Source organism: Xiphias gladius, chromosome 21 (assembly GCF_016859285.1).
Source record: "Xiphias gladius isolate SHS-SW01 ecotype Sanya breed wild chromosome 21, ASM1685928v1, whole genome shotgun sequence".
NCBI lineage: Eukaryota > Metazoa > Chordata > Actinopteri > Istiophoriformes > Xiphiidae > Xiphias > Xiphias gladius.
Genome location: NC_053420.1, coordinates 2328688 through 2340726, shown reverse-complemented (window position 1 = coordinate 2340726; position 12039 = coordinate 2328688). Strand labels below are relative to the sequence as shown.

At 44.5% G+C, this 12039-nt stretch overlaps 1 protein-coding gene across 2 annotated transcripts in view; it reads right to left on the bottom strand.

Annotated features, from left to right (window-relative positions):
* Window positions 1–266: 266 nt before the first annotated feature.
* Window positions 267–12039, bottom strand: part of si:dkey-49n23.1 (semaphorin-3D) — a 101002-nt gene continuing 89229 nt past the window's right edge. The window contains exons 14-19 of one of the 2 annotated variants that reach the window (XM_040159491.1): window positions 9883–9971; window positions 8169–8210; window positions 7743–7900; window positions 5660–5724; window positions 3760–3926; window positions 267–2563 (exon numbers count right to left, since the gene is read on the bottom strand). In XM_040159491.1, the coding sequence (XP_040015425.1) occupies window positions 2054–2563; window positions 3760–3926; window positions 5660–5724; window positions 7743–7900; window positions 8169–8210; window positions 9883–9971 (1031 nt within the window). In that variant the 3' untranslated portion in view covers window positions 267–2053. The remainder of the gene's footprint in view (window positions 2564–3759; window positions 3927–5659; window positions 5725–7742; window positions 7901–8168; window positions 8211–9882; window positions 9972–12039) is intronic. The other variant, XM_040159492.1, reaches the window with a different exon arrangement.

Genomic DNA, 12039 nt, shown 5'->3' with positions numbered 1-12039 from the left:
TGAGGTCAGTACTAATCGAGACAGGCATACCAGCCTGTCTTTTGCATTTTCTTTTCCCAACCATAGTTTGTTCACTGCTTGACCATCTCTTCCTTCAAATCCGTCATATTAATAGTAATAGCCTCTACTGACATTACAAAATCAAAACAAATTGGTCGGGTTTTTCGACCTTTGGAAAATAAACCAAAGTACTGTGTGAGTGACTTATATTGCACAAAAAAAATGTAAAACCCTTTAGTGTTTTTATTTGTTTTATTTTACACGTAAGTTGTCATTTACACACAGTATAACACAGCTTCATTACTGAGTTCGTTGTCTCAAAGCTTATTAGAGTTGTGACATTAAAAAAAAAAATCTTTCTGCTTATCAGAAACACACAGGTTTATATAAACACTGAAAATGCACTAAATTCTAGTACACGAAGAAAGAAAACTATCAAAAATAGAGTTCTTTAATATACACTGATGTGAATAATAATTATTAGTTACATGGCAGAATTAATAAGCTATACATACTGTATTTTCAAGCAAGGTCCATTTCATGTGTGCGTTTCCACTGATGCCTTTATTCCACCCATTAGGTATGTACGAAGCCTAGATCTAATCAGTGTAGATCAGCATTGCAACTCAGAACAAACATAAATAGATGCGTTTTTGTTAAACACAGTTAAATGTGTAGCAGTAAACTGGGTGAACACTTTCCTTGTTTAGTCTCCCGTCATGAGCTCATACTGTGGACGGCACACTGTGTGTGAGATCCTGGTACATGTTCACCTGTATTGTCTGTCCTGTATGAAGATTTGGCAGTTTTGCTACATGTCAGCCGTTTGGTGCCCGGTTGTAGAGACAGTCTGAACTGATAATTTGGGTAGAAAAGGGGCGGACTAGAAAAGGACTGTTGTGGTGTGAATTTTGGTAAAATTCATAGCATTAAAGTCAAAGTAAATCGTTTAGGCTACTATTCTCTCTAACACTACAATTAGTAACTTAAAAGAAACCCTGAAAACGTGGTTTCTGATCTTAAATATTTCTCTAGAATATTTAAAAGCCGCGACTAAATAAGCAACAGTCAAAGTTAAGTCGGAAAAAAGATCATCCTTAGCTACTATTTATCAACAGTTTAACATCCGAAAAATCAGCTGATCCTCTTCATCAGGACCGTGTGGATGTGATTTGATTAATATTGGATCTAAGGTGCTGGCAGCACAAGCAAACAACCCACCGACTGTCGTCAGATTTTGGCTAAAATGTCCTCCGTTACATCACTATTCCTCAACCGAGCCCCATCCACCTCAAACCAGTGAGAAGAGCTCAGAGGAAAATCTTTCGCTTGAGAAGAAACAGCTGTGAATGTGGCAGAGGCTGTGGTGTCTATGCAGGGTCCCATCACGAGCACTAAGAAGCGAATTAAGGAAGCAGCTATTCAGGGCTTTAAAACTCAGACCTGTCAGTTTCTGGCGTGATTAGCCGGACAATCATCCAGCAGGATACTTTAGCAAAGCAACACATTTGAATGTATATCTAGAAGCCTGAAAACAAAATGTAATCAGGTGCGTTTCTTCCCTTTTATCTGTGTCTCTGTTCATGCGGAAATGGCCAGATAATAAAACGCATCGTCTCGTAAACTGTCAGCAACACAAATGCATGATTAAATGCGTTATTCGCCGATAATACTTGGCCCCTTCGTGATTCTAAGGCGTGTGTCGTGAGCGGATGGATCATTCGGACACCTGAGTCCATCACGCTGGTCCGAATTTCTTTCCAACTTGGACTTACAGAATAACATTTAACTGCCGTATGTTCCAAACAATGATGAACACTGCTCATCATATGAAACCAGAGGGGAAAAAAAACTTTTTTCTACAGTGCTATCGTCTAAATGTCAAAATATTCAGGATAAGGATTTACTATATTTTAATATTACTGTCAGTCTTTAATGACAAATATAGTGGGTGTCACTTTACAGGCTGGCATAATTGGCTGAAAAACCTTCCCATGTCCTCCGCATGTACAGGATCTGTTGTCCATAGGCAGTGTCTGTGTTCTCCAGGTGACTAGAGGCGAACCTCGGGAGGGTTGTTCCTCCTCACCCGAGCTTTCCTTCCCTCCTGCTTCAGCTTCAGGGTGCGGAGTTTCTGCTGCCGGCGTTTCTCGCGGTACCACAGCTGCTCGCAGTACTCGTCCACGCTCAGGCTGTTGGTCCCCGCCATGTGCAGGTCTTTGTAGCTCCTCAGGGGGAGCTGCTGAGGATGCTGGGGCAGCCACGAGTTCCTGTGTCCCGGCAGCGAAAGTGGTGGATGGGGGGGCGCGGACTGGCCTAGAAACCCGGTGACCATGACCCCGGCCGTGCCACCCTTCCCTGGGTTTGGGCTGTGGCTCTGCTGGTAGCGGGCTGGGTGGAGGCTGTGGTTGGGGATGATGTGGACACGGTATTGCGCCAGGACCTGGCTGTAGGAGTGCTCGTGGCTGGTGCAGGTGTAGAGGCCCGCGTCAGCCGGCTCCAGGCGCTGAACCAGCAACCCCCGCTTCATGTGGAGAGAGCGGTTGTCATCGCTCTGAGGGATAGAGAGGGCGATTCTCTTGTCAGTCACACACACATTTAAGACCATGGGACAGAGTATTACTGTTATTGTTCAATATGGTTTATTCCACCTGAGGTGTCCCTTCTAAGGATCTAAATCAGCCAGTAGGCGTGGATGGATTACTGAACGGGCCCAAAGGCACAGCCCCAGGGGCCCAAGGGGTCAGTGGGCTCCTGGGCTAGAGCCTCTGTTTGAAGTTAACATCTTTTGTTAAAGAAAGTCTCAGTGCTCAGTTCAAACGTGGACCGCCTTGATTGTGCTTCCTTGCTCTTACCGAGTATCTGCCGACCGAGGCCGATCCAGGATTTGCTTTCGTTTGTCGTTGCTTCACATTGCAGCTGCACAGCAGGCTGTTATTTCACCGAAATAACGTCACATTGGTGAAGCAATTTTAAAAATCAGTTTGACGGCAGAGCAGCTCTGCCTGAAGAAAACAGAACCTGCATCTCGGCCTTTCTCTGCTGGTTTAGCATAATATCTGAGCAGAAGAGGGTCAGCGTGGATCTGCGGTGGCAGAAAGCTCTGGAGAGGACTCGGACGGCCTCCGCGTCTCGACAGTTCCAAGTGCAATTTTTCAACCGGCTGCGGCACCTGAGAGCTGTGGCTCCCCTGTGAGATGACCATCGACCGACCCTCTGTCTGGGTCTGGGTGTCTTGTGCCAGGAGTACCTCTTATTTTCACGTCTTTCTGTTATAGCACTAATACAGGTACCGTACGTAACCCCTGTCACGTTAAACTACAGAGCTCGGGTTTATGAAGTCAAATTCAGTTCAAGGGATTTTCCTATTTTAAGATTCGGGATTGCACAGTCATCAGTGGGATCATTTCAGGTTTATAGAAACCTGCCAAAACCTCTGGAAATTCACCTAACTTAAAATGAGGTCTTTCACAGCCACATCAAGGATTTTAAATTAACAGCATCTGTCTCTCTTTGTAAAAGAAGATTTGTCTGTTTCCCTCACATGGTTGCTTAATGTTGTAACAACATTCATTTCTGAATGAGAGCAACGAGCAACAAGCTTCGTGGCAGGAAAGTGTGAGTGTTCATCTCCAGCCCAGTAGATCTGAATGATGACTGTTAGAAAAACCGAAGCACCTCATCCTCCCTATCAACCTCTGCTCCCCTTGGATACATCACAGCAGATATTTGCAAATGGAAAGGAAACGTCTGACTCACTTTTCTGCCTTCATGTATCTGACTGAGAGTTTGCTGCTGGCTGTCCGTGTCTGTGTTCTGCTGCCTCGTCCACCTGAGCTCAGCCTGAGGTGACCGAGCAACGCACTCCAGGAAGGTGGAGTTCCCCTCCACGCCGTACACCGATTTCACCTCCACGGCGGCAGAATCTGACGGAGCAACAACAGCAACAAAAGAGAGTTAAGTTTTGTGCCGAGAAGTTAAAGAGAGAGAGAAAAACCAGCATGGTTAGTGGGAATCTGAAAAATAGGGAGGCTAAGAATCTGTTTATCTTGACGGGAAGACGAACTAAAATCACACATGCAGATGAAGATGACACATTTTATAGAAACATTTACATAAACAGTTCTGCCTCATTTTATCCTTTTCCTTAACTGTGATTATCTTTATTGCTGCTGTTTTGAAGGGGGAAAGCAGAGAAAACTGCAGTGACATGGTTCATCCCCTAGAGAGCGCCCTACTTCTGCCTGCAGAGCAGAGAGGTAAAGAAGGTATTTCACTTCATAATCCAGGTCAGAAGCCAGTGTGTGTTTCGTGTTATGGTCGTTCGGCACCAGTATAGGACTTAAAGTATAAACCTCTGGCAAAGGTGACGTCTACCCTTGAAAAATTAATGATAGTACAAATTTGAAGTGTGACTGTGGTAAGAGCAGTTCAGATATTCAGTGTGTCCCAACTGCCTACTATGTACTAACAGCAGGTACAATATGCTAAGTGTCTTAGTACAGTGTTTCTGCAGTTAGTTAACAGAAATATGAATTGATGCACACGGTGTCAGAAGAGAATCAATACGTCAACCTAGAACGACACTGTTGATCAAACACGGACACCAAGTTACATCTGCTTTCGAGGCTTCAACAGTTGTTTCTTCTGTTGGTTTTTTTTTGTTTGTTCTGACAAAGCCGTTTTAATGCCACACACACGTTTTACAGGTGTGAGTAGGTCTTCCATTTCCTTCGTGCATTGGGGGAGATTAATGTCTGGCAAGTGTACACTTAAGCATCTTTTTTTTTTTTCTTTGGTTCTTGAAAGGAAAGGTTCACAATTTTTCAGGTTTGCCTTAAAACAATAACCAAGTGCTGTTACAGTTTCGTTCCTCCGTTAAGCGATCCCTTCCTAACTTGCTTCCGACGATGATGACGATGGTGATGGGGCCAAAGCCACTGTCGCTGTTCTGTTTATCCCGTCCAAAAAACATTTTCAAACATTTGTATGAAGTTAACATGAGTAGAAAAATTCCCTCTTTGTGTCGTTGGACACCGTTTCCTTGCTAAGCTGCAAAAGACATTCATTTTGGCAATACCCACTTTGTCTAACTCAGCCAGCTGAAGCCACATTTTACCTTCAGATAAACTTTGGACCGTGGATTTTGTTCCCTATCTCTTTAGAGAGAGACCTTTGAATTAAAGCTAAAGCAAATCCCCAGAAAAACTGTGAGCCAGTCCTTTCAGTCTGCACACTGTCTGTTTTTTGGTGACATTTACAGTACGAACACGCCACACACTTGAAACCTGCTTAGATTTTAATAGTGATACTATTAAATAGTCAATACTGGTTAATCACATGTATGTGGGTTAATAAAAGGAACTCGTGCACTCTCAGATATTAGCTATTCGCTGAGAATCAAACGCAGTCGGGGATCTTTGCAGATCCCTTACGGCGCCGCCAGCCAAACGGCTCAAACCACGGTGACGTTTTACATTCCATCCCTGCAGTGGCACTTCAGAACACACAATCAGTCACACGGAGTGTGTTTGTAAGTGCAAGTCCGCTGTTTCTGAGCACACACCCGCCACACTGGGTGTCCATTATGTAACTGATGACAGGAGAAGATTTGTAAAACAGAGACAGTTTATTCATATCTGATGGTGGGAATCCTTACCGTCCTCTGTGACCGGGCACTGACTCCAGGGGTCTCCATATTTAACATCCTGTCTCCGTGCCCGCCTAGCGCACGCACACACACACACACACACACACACACACACACACACACACACACACACACACACACACACACACACACACACACACACACACACAGGGTTTATAATACGTCTCTTGTGGTGTATCTGTTTACAGCTGTGTGTACTGCGTTGCCATTGAAGGAAACGCTCTCCTATCTCTTGAAATCCCTGTTTTTGTGTACGATGTTCTTTTAAATTTCCTTTCATTGGATCTCTGTACCTATATGGATGGGTCTGTATTTCGTGAAGCGCCCTGTAGCCCCGGTTTTGAAAGGTGCTATGGAAATAAAGTTTATTATTGTTATTTTTTCATTTGAATTTAAAGGGGCACCCCCCGATGTCAAACATTAAGGTGCCAGTCTACCGATGAAAACAGCTGTATAACGTCCTCTGCCGGTCTAGAGGAGCTTTGTCGAGTCTGGGAAAATAACCCTGATGATGTGGTCACAGTGTAACCAGGGTTATCTCAGCTTGGCCTTAGAGAATAAAACTTTGTACCTGAAAACCTGCAACACAAACTGGACGTGTGGATTTTGAAAGACCCGGGTGAGTTGCATTGATGGATTCAGAGTTTTTGGAGTTTGACTCACACCAGGGACTAACCCCCATTCACACATATGGATTCAGACACTACTGGTTCAACTTCATGCAAATGTCCTCTGGTGTGCGAGGACAACCTATTGCCCGGGCAAATCGAAGCACAGCTGTTAGCAGCTGAGCTGTTAGCTCCACCTCAACTTTATAAAAGCACTTCAGACAAATGTGGGAAAAGCTGATATTCATAGTAAACAGCTTCCCCGTTTAATACAACATGACTTTAATTGGCTTCCTGGACTTGAAAACAATGCGAGGAAACACATTGCTTGGGAAATGACCTCTCGACTGAGTTTCTACGCCAGTGTAGCAGTACAACGGAAGGAAGTAACTGTCCAATCAGAGCGGAGTATGTAAATTAAAGGCTTAGCACCAAACACACCTGCAGGCTCCAGAGCTTGTAGTTCGAGTCTGCGTCAGGATATCTCTGCCGTTCTTTTTTAAATCTGTCTCTCAGAACTCCAACTATACGGAATTGCAAGACTGAACCACTGGAGCGAGGCTTTAATACTTTATTTACTATCATCAAATCTCTCGTAACTCACTTGTTTTATATCACCTTACTGCTTCTTCTAATTTCATTAATCATTCATTCACCGTCTGTGAAATAGTTTCATCGCACTGGGATGAGGAAAAACATGCTGAAAACATTAATAATGTCGGTTACGGTCTCTAAGTGAAGTGCATGTGCACTAAAGCAGACAGCAGCAGATGATGTAGTTGCCTTTAGATAAGACTTTATAACAGCATTAAATCTTCCTCCTCACTGTTGTTCCTGGGCTCCTCAGGGGTAAAAATATGAGGCTACTGCGACTATGAATGAGAAAACACGGAGCAAGACGAGGCTATGAAAATACAGAATGTTGTTTCAGTCATGGTAAAGAGCGCAGTCATGTCTCCTTCTGCTTCTAGTGCGACCTCCCTCTGTCGTTTTCGGACCCCGCTGTGCTTCTCAACCCAACCCCGCTTTTTCTCGGCTTTATGTCCTTGGGCGTATCTGAAGGTCTCCCTTCTCTCGCTCTCTCTCTCTCATCCTCTCCTCGCCACCTGGTTTCTCATCTTCTCTCCATTAGTCTTTGGATTTTTTTCCTCTTATTTTGTGAATTAAAAATGGCAACTCTCTCACTCTGATCGTTTCCCCCTTCATCCCTCCCTATCTGCTCTTCAGAAGATGAAGAGTTTCCCCCTCGCTCCCACTCCTGCCTTTTGCTGTTTTTAATCCCACTGGAAGTTTGGGGAAACACCTGAAAACATCAGATCCCAACTCATTTTGAAGACAAACCACACCAACGAAGAAGCCCAACCCATCTTTGCCCCTGAATTTATACGTCTTCCCTCTTCCTGCCGGAACACGACTTCTCATAATCCTCTACTGCGTCTCCCCCTCCCTCCCTCCTTCTCTACCTCTTGCTGGTGGGGAAGTATCTGGAGCAGGTCTGTCCGTCCCAGGAGCAGTAGGGGTCTCTGGCCAGGCAGCACTCAGCGCAGTCGGTCCCGTACAACTCACACCTCTGGAGCCCCAGCTGGGCCACGCCGAGCTCGCTGGACACGTACAGCTGTTGCTGTGGACAATGGAGGGGGGGGATAAAAGAACGGGGGAGGAAAGGGGGAGAAAGAGATTCATTGCTTTTCTTGTAGGCTCATCACCTGACACTGAGAGACAGGAACTTTACCGAATGAACCACTTTTTTATTGGCTACTTAATTTAAAAGAAAGGCCCTTTTCTCCGTAAAACTTCTGTAAAAACTTTTTCTAAAAACCTTTTCTGAATAAAAAACACAAATGCACAGACAGGACTCGTCAAAGTCAGAAGACAACAGATAGACCTACTCTCTTGGTCGACAGCTCCATGCTCAGGATGGGAGCGGGACTCTGTGAGATGAGAAGGAAAAGGGGTGAATGTACGTGCTGCGTTGCACAAAACGTCCCAACATTTATACATACAGCGAGAGATGTTTATGATAACCAAGGTAATAGATGTGATTTAATAAACAGACGATGAATACTTTATTATGTTAATAAACAGGAATCGCTCCAGATTTTCTGCTACGATCATCTTTGTAAGTTGGTTTTCAGACTGTGATGCTGAAACACTCTGGTGTGCAGATTTTTTTTAATTTGTGTGTTCAAGTTTGCTGACTTAAACCTGGAGAGGAAGGCAAGATGGTATAAGTATGTAACCATCTCTTGTCTCGGCAGGTCTGGGCACAGTTGTCTGCATGAATAAAAACTTAATTCATTCGTTCATTCAGTCCCGGCAAACTACACTATACCCACTGTTGGCAGACCTGGAAGAATGCAAGAGGGAGGGGCGGCTTATATGAGTGACAAAAACTGTCAGCGTAGCTCTTTAACAAAGCTGATATGTCAGCCCCGCAGAGGTTGAGGAATGCCTCGGAGCTACGTTACACGCTGCGGCCTGGCTTTGAGATCAGGGCAGCTACCGGGATCAGAAATCTAATGAGGCTCTTTCTTCCTCAGAGGGCTAAATTATCCCACAGCTCCATTTTTCTAGCTCGCTGACTTGTTTCAGCGCGCCACAAAGGGAGTCAGTGACCCCTGACCGCTCCGAGTGGAGGGGTCGACTTGAGGGAGGAGGCAGAGATAAAGGAGCGGTGGGATGTGGTGGAGGGCTGTCCTCCGTCCCGGCACAGCCGACAAGCTGACCGACAGGGTGCAGAGCGGCCTCCTCCCGGTCCACACCATCCTTCGGTGGCTATCGTGAAGCTGTAGAGTCGGTGCCAGCAGCTTCACCCCTGCCCCCGTTTTGTGTGCGGCTTGTGTAAATGGATTAGATCCTGTTCTAATCTCACTTATAAGTAAACAGACACGAGCATCTGGCATCCTGTTTGTTTGTGGCTGTGTGTACATTGTGGATGTCCTTCTTTCTTCCTTCCCTTCACCTGTGCTCTGTTTTAAAACTGCCTACGCCGTATTTCCTCGCTTCATTTTCTCTTTCCTTTTCTCTTACTGCTCTCTTTAATCCTCTCCTTCTTTTTCCTCCTCATCCGCTGCTCCTTTCTTTTTTTTAAACATTTGTTGTTGTCCTCTATTTTTGCCCTTTATCCCATCTTTTCTGCCCTCCTCACTTCTAGCTCCTCTCGGCTTGTTTTCCCTTTCACTTTATTTAAATAGAGGACCTTGGGAAATATGTGCCCTGCTATCTGTTTTTCTGTTTAGTGGAATTATTCCAGAAAAATGCTTTCCATTGGAAAACTGCTATGCAGATGGGCACTGGGAGACACCAAAACAAGCTCTGATTTTAGCCATAAAAGTCCTGTGTAGCAGTGTGTGTGTGTGTGTGTGTGTTTGCAGTTGGTCATTAAAGGTTCTGTGGGATGATGTGAGCTGAAGCGGTTGTTTCCCGACTGGAGGTTTTCACTGTGATTCATGTTGTAAAAGCAAGAGCAGACTGGTGGTTCAAAAAGTTGGTACCACCTGAAAAAACGCCGGCTGTGCCACTGCATGTGAATGGTCACGCGCTCCGGTTCATGTGTGAGTAGCAGCTGCCCTTAAAAAGAAAAACCTGACATCTGCATCTCACCTGGAAGACAGTCAGTTCCTCCAGAATGATCTCCTCTTTGTCCCAGTTGTCTTTGATGACCGACACTGCCTTCACCACCTTCCCATCATCTGGAAAGCAACAGGAAAGGCCACAGGCTGATGTGAAGACGCCGGGGTTTTAATCTACTCACTCAGTAGCTCTGATGCATCACACAAAGTTCAACTTCATTCGTATCTAGGGTTTTTGAACCCGCACCTTTACCACAACACAGATTCTGTCACTTTGGAAAAACAAATTAAGCTTAAGATCTGTAGATCCAAAAAAACCACAATGACACTGGACTATTCTCCAGACCCCTTTATGAGAAACAGTAACACTTTAAGTGCCCCGATGTAGCATTTACCACAGCTACATAAACGTATGGTGTATAACACACTCTCACGTAGTTACAAACAGATATAAGAACATTTTTAAGTGTTTATTGATCTACAGTATTTGTCAACAATTTCAACTTCGTTGAAGATACGTTTTCAACAAAACGTATCTTAAATCATTTTTAAGTATATTGTTATTTTTTATCTTTTTATACAGCAGTTATAGTTGTTGACATGTAAATATACTTATATACTAAATTCTTGACAAAAAGTCACTAAAACCTTCTTCGGCTGTTGCCACAGTAACAGAGGACACATCCTAGAGCGGTAACCGTAGTAACGGGGGGGGGCACAACTCACGAACCTCAGAGATGTCGCCGTGGGAACTCTCCGCCATACGTGTGTGTGTGTTTTTGCGGCTGCATGCGAGCACCAGACTACCACATGCTGTGTGTGTTTTCGTGCATGTGCGTGTCAACGGACGAGCCTGTCCAACAGGCCTAGCCCACGTGGACTAATGATGTCCGTGCTCATCAGAGACCTTCGCCTTTTCATTTCAGAGTCAAGAGGAAATCTGGTCACTTTGTGTTTTTGCTGTTCTGACAGCAGGTCAGTTTTTCCCCTTCTCAAAGACGTAACCCAGAAAGGCAAAAATAAACATGTGGAGCCCACAAATCCTAAGTAAAGACAGTAAGTCTGAAGGAGACGATCTCTTTTAAAAATGGTACTTTCCGTACAAGTTCATTATTAAATATCTCCAAAATATCTGTGAAAACATTTGGTTTGGCTAAAGACTCAGTGTTCCACCTGCGGTAATCACCTGCCTTTGGTGTCAGTTGGGTGCGACGTTTGAGTAGCACCCCCTACTGGTACAGTTCTGCAGCAGATCTGTGACCAAACAAACATTGACAGGCATCTCTTATCTACTCTACGAATGCCCTTGTTGGAACATTATCTGTAGGTGCTCCATGTAAAATATAGCTGATTTTAGTTGCTCTGCATTCAGATTGTTGCTACGCAAGCTAGCCCTCGTTCCTGGCTGTCAGAGGTGCATGTGTCGCTAATACGACGTTCTAGAAAGCACTGGATGGTAGATTTCTGTTGCGGCAACGAACCATTACGTAGTCTTACTCTTTTGCTACACTTCTCACCAGATTAATAACTGTGTTTATCTCCTGTGGGCAAACTGGGCTGTTTTTTTGGTCCCTCAGAACTAGTTCTTAACCACGTTGGAAATCAAGTTTCCTTTTTACTCATTCTTTTGTGCAATACCTTTGGTTTAAATCTTGCTTATTGTACTTCATCGTTTTCCAATTTGTAATCGCTGTCACTGAATTCGTTGTTAAATACTAAACAAAGGAAACTCTTAACACTTAAATCTCTATGTGGAGCGTTATTCCAGCAAAGACTGATGAAACTAACGCCGTTAGAATGATTCCCGCCCCGAAAACCACTGGCATTAATGAAGTCAGCTATCAACGATTCGTTTTCAAAGAGGATCACTCATTTTATAGACGTAACCGGAGCAGAGTCAAGTTCAAACACCCAAACCCTTTTGCACATTTACACTGTTACTCATTTCACAACTGGTAACTCCCCAGTCCAACCAGTTCTATACCGGTGGCCACTGAAGACTCGGTGGGAGTCACATGGGTTTAACATTTCATTCTCAAAGGCACGGTGACGTTAATCAATAATATAACGGCAAATGAGCTTCCACGCTGAGAAGCTCCAGGCTACGGTTGCACCAGGGTGAAGTCCATCAAGGGCCCTCATTTGAATTCTAATTAGCAGGTCGGATTTGACCTTGCGGTGTATTTTT